Genomic DNA, 18,462 nt, shown 5'->3' with positions numbered 1-18,462 from the left:
AAGGGGGTTGTTAAAGAGCGTCATGACCCAGACAGGAACACGTCCTATACCGGATGATGACGCATCACGACCGTATCCCTCCCCACTATATAGTACAGCAGTGGTATTATCCAGTGGACAGATATTACAGACACTGCCTCCTTCATGCCACGTACCCTGCAACTGCATGTTTGTTGTGCCCCCACGACATCCATGATGTATTGCACGTCATGCACGATGGCTTCCCAGGCGACCGCCCTCCCTCCCTCCCGCTTGTACCGCCCTCCCTCCCTCCCTCCTGCTTGTACCGCCCTCCCTCCCTCCCTCCAGCTTGTACCTCCCTCCTCCCTCCAGCTTGTACCGCCTTCCCTCCCTCCAGCTTGTACCTCCCTCCCTCCCTCCCGCTTGTACCTCCCTCCCTTCCTCCCTCCTGTACATCCCAGCGGCCGGACTGGACACACACTAGGCCTATCCCTGATTCGTCTGACCAGAAATCTGTTGTAAATTTATTCATGTATTCATCTCGGCTTACTGAACCCACTCATCGACTTAACTTTTTTGCGTTTTTTTAAGTCGTTTTTCCTTTTATGTTCGGTCGCTATTTTTTTTTTGAGAAGTATTAATTGAATTTTATCATAACCGTTGTTATTTATTCATATATATAACGGTGTTTATTGTCTGTGTTGATATGACGGTGTTTGTTTGTGTTTATGTGACGGTGTTTACGGGTTGTGTATGTTTACAAGACGGTGTCTATTGCTTGGTGTTTGTGAGCTGTATTTACATGACCGTGTTTTTTGTTTGTGTTTACATGACAATATATATTCTTGCACTTACATGAGACGGTGTTTATATTACTTGTGTTTATATGTAAGGATATATGTATATACATTGCCTGTGTGTATTAGAGCATCATTTCCCTGTGACACCACACGAGTGTCTGGCTCGCTCTGCCCAACAGCTAGCCACACCTAATGTTACTCCTTGAATCCGCTCGACCCCAGCAGGTACGCATGACTGTCCTCTTAAGGCGCCTCGCCTCACCTTGGCTAACTACCCGGGTCATAGGTCACGTAGTAGATGATCCTGACCTTAAAGAGGAAGGTTCGCCACCTCTTGGTTTCCACCAGTCATCGCCTGCCGCTGCCCCGCTCCCCCTGTATCACCAAGGTGACGCCGTCGTACACCCATATCACCACCCGCGGGGTCGCTGGCCTTGCGACATAAGGTCCCCGCGCATCACTCCCTCCGTCCAGCAACCCTGGGCTGTTAGACGTCCAGACGCGCTCACCTTCGTCAGGAAACGTCCGTCCACCGTGCACGACTCCTAGCTCTTTACTGTCGTGACTCGTGTCCTCCGACCTCCTTGTGGGGCGTCGGCAACGCCCGTCTCCTGCAGCAGCCTCAGCGCCGCCCTTACGGCCAACGCCTCAAGCATCCCAAAGCCCAAAACTTCCTCAGCGCCTCCTTCCCTCCGCCAGAGCACCGTACGAGACCCAGCAGTCATGCACCTATCTCAGGGGTCGCTTACCTCTCACCACAACCTCTCCCCTGCGTCGGCGCCACACACGGCATGGCAACGTCTCTCTACACGGCACCACCGCTGAGGACACATGCCTCACCTTGCAGCACCACCCACACCCGTGCTACGGGAGCCCTGCCTGCATCCTCACCTCACCTCGCCTCGTCTCGTCTTCTTGGTTGCAGCAGCAGTTGGCCCAGGGTTACCTCACTCCTGCACTTAACCCAGTACCATCACTCCGTCGTTACCCAGTTCTTGACACCTCTCTCTCTCTCTCTCTCTCTCTCTCTCTCTCTCTCTCTCTCTCTCTCTCTCTCTCTCTCTCTCTCTCTCTCTCTCTCTCTCTCTCAGTCCAATCATCGCCACAGAATATGAGGACAAGGTCGACCCTCGCTCACGTTCGTGGCTGTGTTTGTTGTTTCTTGATGTGATCATGTTTTGGTGCTTGTGTTTGGATGTGAGGGTTTTTTTTATGTTGTTTTGTTGCTGTGTTTGTGTAAGTCTTTGTGGCTTGTGATTATATTACCAGGTTTTTTAGTACTCTAGTAGCAGTGATAGGGGATAGTGGAGAAAGAATACTTCCCACGTATTCCCTGCGTGTCGTAGAAGGTGACTAAAAGGGGAGGGAGCGGGGGGCTGGAAATCTTCCCCTCTCATTATTTTTTTTAATTTTCCAAAAGAAGGAACAGAGAAGGGAGCCAGGTGAGGATATTCCCTCGAAGGCCCAGTTCTCTGTTCTTAACGCTACCTCGCTAACGCGGGAAATGGCGAATAGTTTAAAAGAAAAGATATATATATATATATATATATATATATATATATATATATATATATATATATATATATATATATATTTGTGTGTGTGTGTGTGTGTGTGTGTGTTAACACGTATATCTACTTTTGGAGAGCATTACACTCGTGGCTTACTGAGGCATTGTGTTGCATCGGGGGGTGGGGGAAGGTTGTTAAGAAAGCCAAGTTCTCCCAGGTCCCACATTGGGGTGGAGTGCCTGGGAGCACATGGGAGGGTGAAGACCTGATGGTCGACTGCCGGAGGACTGTGATGGTACGCTATATTCAGTCTGTAATTATGGAGAGGGGATGCTAACACAGGGTAGGACTACAGCGACTGAGGGAGAGTTTTGGGATATTGGGATGACGAGAGAGAGAGAGAGAGAGAGAGAGAGAGAGAGAGAGAGAGAGAGAGAGAGAGAGAGAGAGAGAGAGTTCCGTGATGGAGCGGGTAGGTTTATCTGGGCTAAGTTAGTTCAGCCTAGGGGTTGAGGTATGTTAGGCTAGGTTAGGTATGCCAGGCTAGGTTAGGTTAGGTTAGACTAGGTTAGTTTAGGGTAGGTTAGGGTAGGAGAGGATGACTTACTAAGGATAGAGGATAGAAAACTGTGGTTAGGAAGAGGCCAGAGAGTGGAGGGGGATAGGGGCAGTCGTGATGGCGGGTTTTTGAGGGATAGGAAGAAAATGGGAGTCCGAAGAAGGCGGGTGGCGGGTAGAGTAATTTGTCGGTGTCAAGAGTGGGTTACGGCCTTTACCATACTGGCACGTGTGAGGGGAACAGGTGTTATGAAATTTGCATATGTGGCCACCGTGGACCGATGGATTATCAGTGTGGCCATGGCCTGCTCCAGAGGTCCTTGTGGCCACCGTGGACCGATGGATTATTAGTGTGGCCATGACCTGCTCCAGAGGTCCTTCTTGTGGCCATGATGGTCTGAGGGCTTCATATTCCAGTCATGTTCTGCATCCAAGGTCCAACTTGTGGCCGTACGCTGGTTAGGTCTGATCGTTAGAGTGTTTGCACCATGTTTGTGGCCACAACCTGACCGACAGAACCATCTTCCTCCTTGTTATGGCCAGGAAGCCTCCTCACCGCTCACCTTGGGGTGGAGGATCTCTCCTTGCTATATGCACCCGTCCCTCAGCTCTTTCCCATGCCCACCTTTCTGGACGAAGGATCCCCTCAGTAGCCATGTCTTTGACCAAAAGGACCATCTGTGTGTGTGTGTGTGTGTGTGTGTGTGTGCGAGCGCGCAAAAGATTTTATACCCTAAACAGTCTGAAAGAGTCTTCTGTTTTAAGTTCCTCTTGGTTCTTGTGGTGCTTTGTGGATCTGTGTTTTGATCTGAGGTTCCTTCCTAAGGCTTATGTATTGATATTAGCCAAACCTTTTTTGGCTTCACCCACATACTCTCCCTGAAATGTTTTGTCTGTGTGTATCTCGATGATGAATATTGTCAAAACTCGGGGACTATTTGGTTGAGTTGATGTCATGGCCAGAGTTCAGCATGGGGACTATTTGGTTGAGTTGATGTCATGGCCAGAGTTCAGCATGGGGTCTACTTGGTTGAGTTGATGTCATGGTCAGAGTTCAGCATGGGGTCTACTTGGTTGAGTTGATGTCATGGCCAGAGTTCAGCATGGGGTCTACTTGGTTGAGTTGATGTCATGGTCAGAGTTCAGCATGGGGTCTATTTGGTTGAGTTGATGTCATGGTCAGAGTTCAGCATGGGGTCTACTTGGTTGAGTTGATGTCATGGTCAGAGTTCATGCTGGATATGGTTGTGTTGACGTTTCGTGTTGGATCTTTAGTTTGGGCCAGAGGTTAGTGTGTTCGCCTCTGTGCTTCAGGGAAACTCGGACTGTGTTAATGTTTGTAAAGAGGTTCAAACTCATGTTAGATATGTAGTAAGGATTCCTGCATCACGTTACTGTTAAGTAGATATGGTCCCTTTTTCAGTAAAGAAATGAGCACAAGGCTTCCTGATGTAGACTTAACACAAGAGCACTACGCTTCCTGATGTAGACTTACACAAGAGCACTACGCTTCCTGATGTAGACTTAACACAAGAACACTAGGCTTCCTGAAGTAGATTTAACACAAGAGCACTACGCTTCCTGAAGTAGATTTAACACAAGAGCACTACGCTTCCTGATGTAGACTTAACACAAGAACACTAGGCTTCCTGATGTAGATTTAACACAAGAACTACGCTTCCTGAAGTAGATTTAACACAAGAACACTAAGCTTCCTGAAGTAGATTTAACACAAGAACACTAAGCTTCCTGAAGTAGATTTAACACAAGAACTACGCTTCCTGAAGTAGACTTAACACAAGAGCACTACGCTTCCTGAAGTAGATTTAACACAAGAGCACTACGCTTCCTGAAGTAGACTTAACACAAGAACACTACGCTTCCTGAAGTAGATTTAACACAAGAGCACTACGCTTCCTGAAGTAGACTTAACACAAGAACACTACGCTTCCTGAAGTAGATTTAACACAAGAGCACTAGGCTTCCTGAAGTAGATTTAACACAAGAACTACGCTTCCTGAAGTAGATTTAACACAAGAACACTAAGCTTCCTGAAGTAGATTTAACACAAGAACACTAAGCTTCCTGAAGTAGATTTAACACAAGAGCGCTAGGCTTCCTGAAGTAGACTTAACACAAGAGCACTACGCTTCCTGAAGTAGATTTAACACAAGAGCACTACGCTTCCTGAAGTAGACTTAACACAAGAACACTACGCTTCCTGAAGTAGATTTAACACAAGAGCACTAGGCTTCCTGAAGTAGATTTAACACAAGAACTACGCTTCCTGAAGTAGATTTAACACAAGAGCACTACGCTTCCTGAAGTAGACTTAACACAAGAGCACTACGCTTCCTGAAGTAGATTTAACACAAGAACTACGCTTCCTGAAGTAGATTCAACACAAGAGCACTAGGCTTCCTGAAGTAGATTTAACACAAGAACTACGCTTCCTGAAGTAGATTTAACACAAGAGCACTACGCTTCCTGAAGTAGACTTAACACAAGAGCACTACGCTTCCTGAAGTAGATTTAACACAAGAACACTAAGCTTCCTGAAGTAGATTTAACACAAGAACTACGCTTCCTGAAGTAGATTTAACACAAGAGCACTACGCTTCCTGAAGTAGACTTAACACAAGAGCACTACGCTTCCTGAAGTAGATTTAACACAAGAGCACTACGCTTCCTGAAGTAGACTTAACACAAGAGCACTACGCTTCCTGAAGTAGATTTAACACAGGAGCACTACGCTTCCTGAAGTAGACTTAACACAAGAGCACTACGCTTCCTGAAGTAGATTTAACACAAGAACACTAAGCTTCCTGAAGTAGATTTAACACAAGAACACTAAGCTTCCTGAAGTAGATTTAACACAAGAACTACGCTTCCTGAAGTAGACTTAACACAAGAACACTACGCTTCCTGAAGTAGATTTAACACAAGAGCACTAGGCTTCCTGAAGTAGATTTAACACAAGAACTACGCTTCCTGAAGTAGATTTAACACAAGAGCACTACGCTTCCTGAAGTAGATTTAACACAAGAACTACGCTTCCTGAAGTAGATTTAACACAAGAGCACTAGGCTTCCTGAAGTAGATTTAACACAAGAACTACGCTTCCTGAAGTAGATTTAACACAAGAGCACTACGCTTCCTGAAGTAGACTTAACACAAGAGCACTACGCTTCCTGAAGTAGATTTAACACAAGAGCACTACGCTTCCTGAAGTAGATTTAACACAAGAGCACTACGCTTCCTGAAGTAGACTTAACACAAGAGCACTACGCTTCCTGATGTAGACTTAACACAAGAGCACTACGCTTCCTGAAGTAGATGTAACGCACTGGTTCATAAGATATAAATTAGGTCAGCAGAAGTATGTGTTTAACTCTTCGTGTTATCTGTAAAGTGTGTTGCCATTAACATGTTCTGCATCGGATAGTTTCACCCGCGTCAGTTCCCTCATACACACACACACACACACACACACACACACACACAACACACACACACACACACACACACACACACACACACACACATACCGTGGGTTGAAGGGAACATTGTCTTCCGCACTAATGTAAGCGCTTCTTAATTTTTCAATTTGCAAGTCAAGTTGGTTGATCACGCGAGACTAAAGTGTCCATTCACCGCCCAAGCCTCTCTCTCTCTCTCTCTCTCTCTCTCTCTCTCTCTCTCTCTCTCTCTCTCTCTCTCTCTCTCTCTCTCTCTCTCTCTCTCTCACACTCACACACACACACACACACACACACACACACACACACACACACACCATACGTCCAGCAGTGCTCCTCCCTCACTGCTGCTCGCCACACCATCCGCTCTGCCTGTATCATCTGATGCCCCCAGCCATGTTATCAACACCGACCCCTCGGCTCTCCACAAGCCCTTCGTACTTATACCATCTTGACGTCTTGAACACGACAGAACGACCCTTGGGTTATGATAACGACCGTAGGGTTATGATAACGACCCTTGGGTTATGATAACGACCGTAGAGGGTTATGTTAACGACCCTTGGGTTATGATACCTTGAACGTTGACCTGACTTCCAAAGGGCCACGGTAAAGGCTAGGTCATCATACGCAAGGCTGGTTCTCACTGGGCCTTAGGGGGGGTTCGTTCGTTCGTGCCTCTGTGTAGAGGTCTCTTCTGGTCTCCTGTGCCTCCCATCTTCACTCCCCTCTCTGTTGTACCGACTCCACCATACTGTTGGACGTCAGGAGAGTGAGGCATGAGCACCATACACACCAGACCTCCATCAGGCAAGCCTCATGTACACACTGTCTCTATTAGCGCAGTCCTCGCCATCCACCGGAGCGCCTCCCTGTTCATCTCCTTTACACAACTTAGCCTTTCTTGAACTCCTTCACCCGAGAACCTAAACTCGCGAGGAAACCAGTTTCTCTCCTTGGCAAGTGATATCGCGCCGTGCCTGCCTGCCTGCCTTGAGGAACACGAACCCGGCTCTTGAAATTACTTTGTTCAACATCCTCCTCTTGAAACACCCCATCATCAATGAGATCTTTCTACATGTGCTCTTGTGATTCATTCAAGGGAGCAGATAACTTCCATTCTGCTCCATCGTGGTTCGCCGGCACAGCGAGATCACTGTCTCGTTCTCATTATTAATGTGCTGGTTGGGTTGATGCCCATCAACTACCACGGTCGTGGAGGTTGTCGGCGTCAGTCCACAACCAACAACCCCGAGAGATCTTAGGTTTTTAAACGTGAGGTGTGTATGTGTGTGTGTGTGTGTGTGTGTGTGTGTATACAGGATGACTCTCACACCACATACACTCTCACTGTGCACTTGGCCCTTACCCGTAATGCTGCTCCTCCTTGACCATAAGAACATGTGTATTCCCCCCGGTGACTTCATCCATCCCTGACATACCCTCCCACAGTGTAGCCTCTCTCGTGCGCCATTCCCTCCCTCGAGAATGTGCTTTGCCGTATCTCCTGCAGAATCTCCTCAAAGGCTTCTTTTCGCTGCAATTTACGTCTGTGGATCCTTGATAGCCCGTGGGATTGGCTTATCTCGGACCATTCAGTGTATTGAAAGCTCAGTGCTTTAGAACTGTACTTAGATAACAGAGCGAGCGTCTTAACTACCTGTTTAACCGGCCGATTAGTTGGAAGAGGCCTGTGATTGGTTAACGACCACTTGAGAACGGTGATATGATTAACGATGGTACGACCCTTGAGTATGATGGCGTGACCTTTGACCTGAATCATTGGTGTTTTCTTTCCCCAAGATATTTACAACACAATAGGATTAATGACGTCAGTTTTTAAGGTCATATTTTATTTCAGTAATATGACCTCACAATATCAGGCCAAAACTAGGTTGTTAAGTCATTTCCAGAGGTCCAATGAATACTCACAGATATCGTGGCCATTCACGGAACTGACGTAGGATAAAAAAATATATAACAACCCCCGGCAAATTAGCGAATGGCTCTGGAGTCCGTTAAAAAGCCAAAGAAATAAAATTATACCGCTGTGAAGAGAGGCGGGCTGGCCCGAGGCAGCCAGCGAGCGAGACGCGCCAATGTAAACAAACGCAAGTGGTCACGTGACTGACCCTCCCCCTCCCGTGCCTCCCTCTTACACCCTCCCTGGTCTTGACCCCCCCTGCCCCCCCTCTTGCTATACCGACCCCTACATCGGCCACGCCGCCGTATCCGGAACACCCCCTTCTTGAAGCAGCCACAGGCTCTCATTATACTCTGGCGAAGTTTAGATATAGCGATGGATCTTCTCGCTCACCAGTAGCAAGAACTCCCTCCCACTTGGATATCCCGCTGTCGGACGTATGTCTTCACGTTGCCGGCAACCAGACCGAATAGCTTATATTTTATCCTCTCCTTTTTTTTCTTACTCATTCCCCCGTATGTAAATGGCTGCTCTGTGAAAGGGTTTGTTAAGTGACTGTGTTTTTTTCGGGTGAATAATTTGATAAAGCCATTTGCTGCATGAGGAAAGCCATGTTTTACTTTGCTTTTGTGTCAGCAACAATGTGATGAGTTACTACATGTCGCCATAAGGAATGATTTTTAAGTGTTTAGCGCAAGGGCTTTGTTTACAGTAAACTGATGGTGTTTGCTTAGATTTACAGGTGCATCGGTGAAAACCAGTGTGGAAATGAACTTTTGTGTAAACATGTAGACGATGCCTTAGCATTTTCAGTGCTGTTGTGTATGTATGTATGTATGTATGTATGTATATATGTATGTATATGTATGTATGTATGTGTGTATGTTTGTATGTATGTTTAAGCACTGAAAGTGCGTGACGAATTCGAAAATGCCAGATGGGTCCCAGAAACGTATAGTTCGCAAGTCTGAATGAAAACGTATGATAAATTTTCCCAGGGTCGAAATGCACTTGATAATTCCCCCCAAATTAGAACACGTTCGATACTTCCCCATTTCGGGAAACGTTCGTCCACAAGTCGAAGGTAATAAACTATAGGAGGCCGAAGGTGCAGACAAGCCCCTGTTAAGACCCACCCACCATTCGCTGTAGACAAGTAGGCCAGCGTTGCTCAACCACCGAACTCGATCATTAATGTTGGTGGTGGTGGGGGGGGGAGGGGGTTGGTCATTGTTTTGAGGGTACTAGACCACCTCTACCCCCCGCACCCATCTCCCCCCTTTCCATTCGGAATGGCGAAAAAAGGTAATCATGATTGACACTGAAATGGATAGAAAACGGCGGTACGGGGGGGAGCACTTTCGTGTAGTTACGGCACGCGTGAATGAATCTGTCCTTCGGGAAGGTTATATACATCATCGGCGGCGCAAGGGACTTTCCATGCCACAGGAGACCATCCTTTCCCTGCTACTGATTGTAGCGTAGATGCAGGAGAGCCCTCCCCTGGAAGAAGGGGTCCGAGGCTGCGCTCCACGCAGGAGCAGGATACAACCGGCTTGATTGGAGTGAGAAGTCCCTCGACGGTTTGACGATGATACAGCCTCTCCGAAGACAGCTCGCTCTTATCCCCCGCAGGAGGACTCACATAAGGGTGACAACATGAGACCTTAATAGAAGAACTATATCTTTAGCAGTGAGTGGTATAGCCTTGTGTTGGGTGAAGCAGGAGGAGGGAGGGAGGGAGGAGGGAGGGAGGGAGGAGGAGGAGGTGGTATTTAACAGTGTTGGTGTTAATATTGTTGTTGTTGTTGTTGTTATTGCAGGGTGTTGGTGGGGGCGCCCGAGGCCCAGACGAACCAGCCCGACGTGGAGAAGGGCGGAGCTGTGTACCGCTGCAGTCCACTCCGCCGTGGCCCCTGCCAGGCCATACAGTTTGATACCACAGGTATGTACGCTCTCTCTCTCTCTCTCTCTCTCTCTCTCTCTCTCTCTCTCTCTCTCTCTCTCTCTCTCTCTCTCTCTCTCTCTATTTAAGACTGCAAGATAAGTGTGATACACTATGGTTATCTTCCCAAGTTGTGAAGTATGACGGAAGACCATCTCAAGCCATTTTAGTGTGGCAGATGAAAAGTCATCCAGTATGACAGTGTCGACCGTGACAAGTCATCCAGTATGGCAGTGTCGACCGTGACAAGTCATCCAGTTTGGCAGTGTCGACCGTGACAAGTCATCTAGTTTGGCAGTGTCGACCGTGACAAGTCATCCAGTATGATAGTGTCGACCGTGACAAGTCATCCAGTATGGCAGTGTCGACCGTGACAAGTCATCCAGTTTGGCAGTGTCGACCGTGACAAGTCATCCAGTATGATAGTGTCGACCGTGACAAGTCATCCAGTATGACAGTGTCGACCGTGACAAGTCATCCAGTATGGCAGTGTCGACCGTGACAAGTCATCTAGTTTGGCAGTGTCGACCGTGACAAGTCATCCAGTATGATAGTGTCGACCGTGACAAGTCATCCAGTATGACAGTGTCGACCGTGACAAGTCATCCAGTATGATAGTGTCGACCGTGACAAGTCATCCAGTATGATAGTGTCGACCGTGACAAGTCATCCAGTATGACAGTGTCGACCGTGACAAGTCTTCAGTATGACAGTCGTAGGACCCGTAAGTATGACGTGAGATAACTCTGTGTTGTGGCCTGTGGTTACGACACATCAGTAACGTACAATGACCTCATGATTTACGCACGACGGTTATAGGACGGTAGCTTAATAGCAGCCGTGAGTGTACGATAATTATCTGACTTGCACTTACAGTTATCTGTAGGTAAAACTACTTCATCCCTTCCTGATCGTTATTATCACTCAGTATATGGACTTAGTAGAGTAATGTTGTCTTTCATTATTCATGCAAAATTGCACGATTTAATGATTTTAAAGTCTGATGTGATGGCAACATTGCTCGAACGATGAGAACTTCTGGCATACGATACTTTAGTAGTTTTTGTCTGTAGATTCTCTCTCTCTCTCTCTCTCTCTCTCTCTCTCTCTCTCTCTCTCTCTCTCTCTCTCTCTCTCTCTCTCTCTCTCTCTCTCTGTATATTCATAATTTGGCGACCGCACTAATCCGAGATCATTTTTATGAAGGGGATAATCGCACACTTGAGTCGGAGTTCAGGCAAGTGACTGAAGTCTTACAGTACACAATAGGTTTTTAGGGAGTGTGTGTGTGTGTGTGTGTGTGTGTGTGTGCAGGACGGTGAGAGGGTGTAGTGTGCACGTCGCCTCGGTGCTGTGGGGTGGCATCTGAAACTTTGTGATTGGTTTACACCTGAATGGAGGCGGAGTGTCTCCTGTGAAACATGTCGGTGTATTGTAAAGTTTGAATAGATTATTGTTTGAACTCCTACTGAAGTGCGATTACCCCTTCATATATATATATATATATATATATATATATATATATATATATATATATATATATATATACGAACAAAGTGCATAGGAGCGCGCACCTTCATAGAAAATACAAACCTCCAATATATATATATATATATATATATATATATATATATATATATATATATATATATATGTATATATATATATATATATATATATATATATATATATATATATATATATATATATATATATATATATATATTTTCCCTGGGGATAGGGGAGAAAGAATACTTCCCACGTATTCCCTGCGTGTCGTAGAAGGCGACTAAAAGGGAAGGGAGCGGGGGGCTGGAAATCCTCCCCTCTCGTTTTTTTTTTTTTTTTTTTTTTCCAAAAGAAGGAATAGAGAAGAGGGCCAGGTGAGGATATTCCCTCAAAGGCCCAGTCCTCTGTTCTTAACGCTACCTCGCTATCGCGGGAAATGGCGAATAGTATGAAAAAAAAAAAAAATATATATATATATTATCCCTGATGATAGAAGAGAGAGAGAGTATACTGTCCTCCGTGTTGTAGAAGCCGACGAAGAGGGGTGGGAGCCAAGTGAGGATTTTCACCCTCCAAGGCTCAGTCCTCTGTCATTGACGCCGCTACCTCACTTATGCGGGAAATGGGGAAGCATGTATGAAAAAAGAATTATATAGATGTATGTATATGCATACCTAACTGTGTCTGTCTGCGTATATTCATATCTGTTTGTGTCTGTCTTTGTCTATACATATCTGTGTCTGTCATTGTATATGCATACCTGACTCTGTCTGTGTATATACATATCTGACTGTGTCTGTTTGTGTATATACATACCTGACTGTGTCTGTTTGTGTATATACATACCTGACTGTGTGTGCCTGTCTGTGTGTATATACATACCTGACTGTGTCTGGCTGTCTGTGTGTATATACATACCTGACTGTGTGTGTGTGTGTGTGTGTGTGTGTGTGTATATACATACCTGACTGTGTGTGTGTGTGTATATATATACCTGACTGTGTGTGTGTGTGTGTGTGTGTGTGTGTGTATATACATACCTGACTGTGTGTGTGTGTGTATATACATACCTGACTGTGTGTGTGTGTGTGTGTGTGTGTGTGTGTGTATACATACCTGACTGTGTGTGTGTGTGTGTGTGTGTGTGTGTGTATATACATACCTGACTGTGTGTGTGTGTGTGTGTGTGTGTATATATATACCTGACTGTGTGTGTGTGTGTGTGTGTGTGTGTGTGTGTGTGTGTGTGTGTGTATATACATACCTGACTGTGTGTGTGTGTGTATATACATACCTGACTGTGTGTGTGTGTGTGTGTGTGTGTGTGTGTGTGTATACATACCTGACTGTGTGTGTGTGTCTGTGTGTATACATACCTGACTGTGTCTGTCTGTGCCATCAGGTGACCACTGGGAGAGTGGGCGTCAGGTAGACAGCAAGAGTCACCAGTGGTTCGGCGCCTCCGTCAGTAGCAAGAGCGGCGTCATCGTGGTGAGTACCTCCCCCCTCCCCCCGGTATAATGACATTTACCGGGGGTCATACTTGATTGTTCACTAATTACTCAATTTACCGGGGGTCATACTTGATTGTTCACTAATTACTCAATTTACCGGGGGTCATACTTGATTGTTCACTAATTACTCAATTTACCGGGGGTCATACTTGATTGTTCACTAATTACTCAATTTACCGGGGGTCATACTTGATTGTTCACTAATTACTCAATTTACCGGGGGTCATACTTGATTGTTCACTAATTACTCAATTTACCGGGGGTCATACTTGATTGTTCACTAATTACTCAATTTACCGTGGGTCATACTTGATTGTTCACTAATTACTCAATTTACCGGGGGTCATACTTGATTGTTCACTAATTACTCAATTTACCGGGGGTCATACTTAATTGTTCACTAATTACTCAATTTACCGGGGGTCATACTTGATTGTTCACTAATTACTCAATTTACCGGGGTTCATACTTAATTGTTCACTAATTACTCAATTTACCGGGGGTCATACTTGATTGTCCTCTAATTACTCAATTTACCGGGGGTCATACTTAATTGTCCTGTAATTACTCAATTTACCGGGGGTCATACTTAATTGTTCACTAATTACTCAATTTACCGGGGGTCATACTTAATTGTTCACTAATTACTCAATTTACCGGGGGTCATACTTAATTGTCATCTAATTACTCAATTTACCGGGGGTCATACTTAATTGTTCACTAATTACTCAATTTACCGGGGGTCATACTTAATTGTTCACTAATTACTCAATTTATCGGGGTCATACTTAATTGTTCACTAATTACTCAATTTATCGGGGTCATACTTAATTGTCATCTAATTACTCAATTTACCGGGGGTCATACTTGATTGTCCTCTAATTACTCAATTTACCGGGGGTCATACTTAATTGTCCTCTAATTACTCAATTTACCGGGGTCATACTTAATTGTTCACTAATTACTCAATTTACCGGGGTCATACTTAATTGTCCTCTAATTACTCAATTTACCGGGGTCATAATTAATTGTGCTCTAATTACTCAATTTACCGGGGGTCATACTTAATTGTCCTCTAATTACTCAATTTACCGGGGTCATACTTAATTGTCATCTAATTACTCAATTTACCGGGGGTCATACTTAATTGTTCACTAATTACTCAATTTACCGGGGTCATACTTAATTGTTCACTAATTACTCAATTTACCGGGGTCATACTTAATTGTTCACTAATTACTCAATTTACCGGGGTCATACTTAATTGTTCACTAATTACTCAATCTATCGGGATGGTAAGGCTATGTATCGGGTTATATAAGAACTTCTATATCGGCGAGTATCATGTTATCGGGATGTATCCGGATTTTTAAGAGATTTAGCGGATTTTAGGGATTTCGATGGATTTTGACCAGGATTTATCGGTGGTGGGTTAACCTGCCGTCCGGATTTGAAGGTGAAATATATTTTCTTCAGTAGATATTCAAGCTGTTAGTCTCGATATATTTGGATTTAACGCTTGGGTTTATTGGGATTTATCTGTTTTATTAGCGTTGAACGCTTGGGTTCATTGGGATTTATCTGTTTTATTGGCGTTGAACGCTTGGGTTTATTGGGATTTATCTCAGTTTTATTGGTGTTGAACGCTTGGGTTTATTGGGATTTATCTCAGTTTTATTGGCGTTGAACGCTTGGGTTTATTGGGATTTATCTCAGTTTTATTGGTGTTGAACGCTTGGGGTTATTGGGATTTATCTCAGTTTTATTGGTGTTGAACGCTTGGGTTTATTGGGATTTATCTGTTTTATTGGCGTTGAACGCTTGGGGTTATTGGGATTTATCTCAGTTTTATTGGTGTTGAACGCTTGGGGTTATTGGGATTTATCTCAGTTTTATTGGTGTTGAACGCTTGGGTTTATTGGGATTTATCTCAGTTTTATTGGCGTTGAACGCTTTGGGTTTATTGGGATTTATCTCAGTTTTATTGGCGTTGAACGCTTGGGTTTATTGGGATTTATCTCAGTTTTATTGGCGTTGAACGCTTTGGGTTTATTCGGATTTATCTCAGTTTTATTGGCGTTGAGCGCTTGGGTTTATTGGGATTTATCTCAGTTTTATTGGCGTTGAACGCTTTGGGTTTATTAGGATTTATCTCAGTTTTATTGGCGTTGAGCGCTTGGGTTTATTGGGATTTATCTCAGTTTTATTGGCGTTGAACGCTTTGGGTTTATTAGGATTTATCTCAGTTTTATTGGCGTTGAACGCTTGGGTTTATTGGGATTTATCTCAGTTTTATTGGCGTTGAGCGCTTGGGTTTATTAGGATTTATCTCAGTTTTATTGGCGTTGAACGCTTGGGTTTATTGGGATTTATCTCAGTTTTATTGGCGTTGAATGCTTTGGGTTTATTAGGATTTATCTCAGTTTTATTGGTGTTGAACGCTTGGGTTTATTGGGATTTATCTCAGTTTTATTGGCGTTGAACGCTTGGGTTTATTGGGATTTATCTCAGTTTTATTGGCGTTGAACGCTTGGGTTTATTGGGATTTATCTCAGTTTTATTGGCGTTGAACTCTTGGGGTTATTGGGATTTATCTCAGTTTTATTGGCGTTGAGCGCTTGGGTTTATTGGGATTTATCTGTTTTATTGGCGTTGAACGCTTGGGTTTATTAGGATTTATCTCAGTTTTATTGGCGTTGAACTCTTGGGGTTATTGGGATTTATCTCAGTTTTATTGGCGTTGAGCGCTTGGGTTTATTGGGATTTATCTCAGTTTTATTGGCGTTGAACGCTTGGGTTTATTAGGATTTATCTCAGTTTTATTGGCGTTGAACGCTTGGGTTTATTAGGATTTATCTCAGTTTTATTGGCGTTGAACGCTTGGGGTTATTGGGATTTATCTCAGTTTTATTGGCGTTGAACGCTTGGGTTTATTGGGATTTATCTCAGTTTTATTGGTGTTGAACGCTTGGGTTTATTGGGATTTATCTCAGTTTTATTGGTGTTGAACGCTTGGGTTTATTGGGATTTATCTCAGTTTTATTGGTGTTGAACGCTTGGGGTTATTGGGATTTATCTCAGTTTTATTGGCGTTGAACGCTTTGGGTTATTGGGATTTATCTCAGTTTTATTGGCGTTGAGCGCTTGGGTTTATTGGGATTTATCTGATTCATTAGCGTTGAACGCTTGGGTTTATTAGGATTCATGGGATTTACTGGGGTTTAAGTCTGGGATTTGTGGGGATTTACCTGAGTTGTTACCGCTGCTAACCAGGGATTTTCTTGGTAGATTTATCTGACATGTGAAGCAACTGACTCACCGGGATTAATGATAGGATTAATTGCAGTTATTTTGACCATAGATGATCAAGGTTTAATTCAGCAGTGTAGCATATATTTGTCTATTTATTTATTTTATTTTACTTTGTCGCTGTCTCCCGCGTTAGCGAGGTAGCGCAAGGAAACAGACGAAAGAATGGCCCACCCCACCATTTGGGCCATATATATATATATATATATATATATATATGTATATATATATATATATATATATATATATATATATTGTGGGTACAGCATATTTCCCAGTACCTGTTTGCAGTAGACGGTCGTAACAAGGAGTAACAATGGTATGAAGGGAATGACGTGCACACACACTCAGGTTACTGCGTAAGACGCTGAAGACGCGCGTACACGACGCGTACCAGGCGTTTATTTTAAGTGTATACATTAAGTACTTCAGCCACAGTGACTTCATAAGTAGGAACTGTGTACTTTGATGGCGTGATGGTCGTAGCTGGGCAATCGGTCAGATTTGGGAGAGTAATAGCTAATTTAGAGACAAAAGAAAACGGGAGGTGTCGGGGAATAGCGTCACTTGACGAAATTGTATACACGGTAAGGCGACTCCACTTCTAATTAAATTCAATTGTAATTTGGATCCACGTCTCCTGTGGTGTTGTGTGTGTGTGTGTGTGTGAAGGTGTTACGGGAGTGGGAGGGAGGGAGGGAGGGAAGAAGGAAGGAGGGAGGGAGGGAGGGAGGGAGGGAAGGAAGGAGGGAGGGAGGGAAGTGGTGGTTACTTGATAGTAGCGGAAGGTGTGGCAGGGAATTGGTTATTTGATATTTGGTGAAGGGAGTGTGTATGTCAGCCCATGCATAGGGTAGCTAGCTGCCCGACTCTGCCATACGTATATACCGACTCTGCCATACATATATACCGACTCTGCAATACGTATATACCGACTCTGCAATACGTATATACCGACTCTGCAATACATATATATGTATCTTGTTTTTCTATCTATCTATCTATCTATCTATCTATGTGTCTACCTCTGTATATATCTATCTATCTATTTCGCTTTTAGTCTCGTGGTTTTTTTTGTCATGGTTTTTTTCTTCGTTTTCAGGAAATTCATTAAAAACCACGTATTATTGAAAGGTCATGTTTTGGTTTAGCTCTGTTTTCTTTATTATTCTTTTTATTTCATTTTCTTCGTCCCCTCTTCTCTCTCTCTCTCTCTCTCTCTCTCTCTCTCTCTCTCTCTCTCTCTCTCTCTCTCTCTCTCTCTCTCTCTCTGTGCTGGGCCCCGTCATAAAGGCACAATAGCCTGGTGCTGGTGCTGGTGGACCATAAAAGTCAGGGGTCGTTATTGTGGTGTTGGCCTGGCCGGAGAGCGCGCACACACTGACGTCTGGTTGTGTGTTGCTCTCACAACAACAACAACAACAACAACAACAACAACTACTACTATTACTACTACTACTACTACTACTACTACTACTACTACTACTACTACCACTACTGCTACTACTACTACTACTACTACTACTACTACTACTTCTACTACTTCTACTACTTCTACTACTACTACTACTACTACTACTACTACTTCTGCTACTACTACTACTACTACTACTACTACTACTACTACTACTACTACTACTACTACTACTACTACTCTACTACTACTACTACTACTACTTCTGCTACTACTACTACTACTACTACTACTACTTCTGCTACTACTACTACTACTACTTCTGCTACTACTACTACTACTACTACTACTACTACTACTACTACTACTACTACTACTACTACTACTACTTCTGCTACTACTACTACTACTACTTCTGCTACTACTACTACTACTACTACTACTACTTCTGCTACTACTACTACTACTACTTCTGCTACTACTACTACTACTACTACTACTACTACTACTACTACTACTACTACTACTACTACTTCTA

The 18,462-nt window shown here is 44.1% G+C and overlaps 1 protein-coding gene across 4 annotated transcripts in view; it reads left to right on the top strand.

Moving 5' to 3' along the window:
* LOC139751310 (integrin alpha-PS2-like) overlaps window positions 1-18,462 on the top strand; it is a 243,819-nt gene that overhangs the window by 66,326 nt on the left and 159,031 nt on the right. For all 4 annotated transcript variants that reach the window (XM_071666648.1, XM_071666646.1, XM_071666647.1 and 1 more), the window contains exons 2-3: window positions 10,057-10,178; window positions 13,090-13,178. In XM_071666648.1, the coding sequence (XP_071522749.1) occupies window positions 10,057-10,178; window positions 13,090-13,178 (211 nt within the window). The remainder of the gene's footprint in view (window positions 1-10,056; window positions 10,179-13,089; window positions 13,179-18,462) is intronic.

The sequence above is a fragment of the Panulirus ornatus genome, chromosome 11 (genome assembly GCF_036320965.1).
Source record: "Panulirus ornatus isolate Po-2019 chromosome 11, ASM3632096v1, whole genome shotgun sequence".
NCBI lineage: Eukaryota > Metazoa > Arthropoda > Malacostraca > Decapoda > Palinuridae > Panulirus > Panulirus ornatus.
The sequence above is the reverse complement of the archived record's forward strand: the minus strand, read 5'-3'. Positions and strand labels throughout refer to the sequence as shown.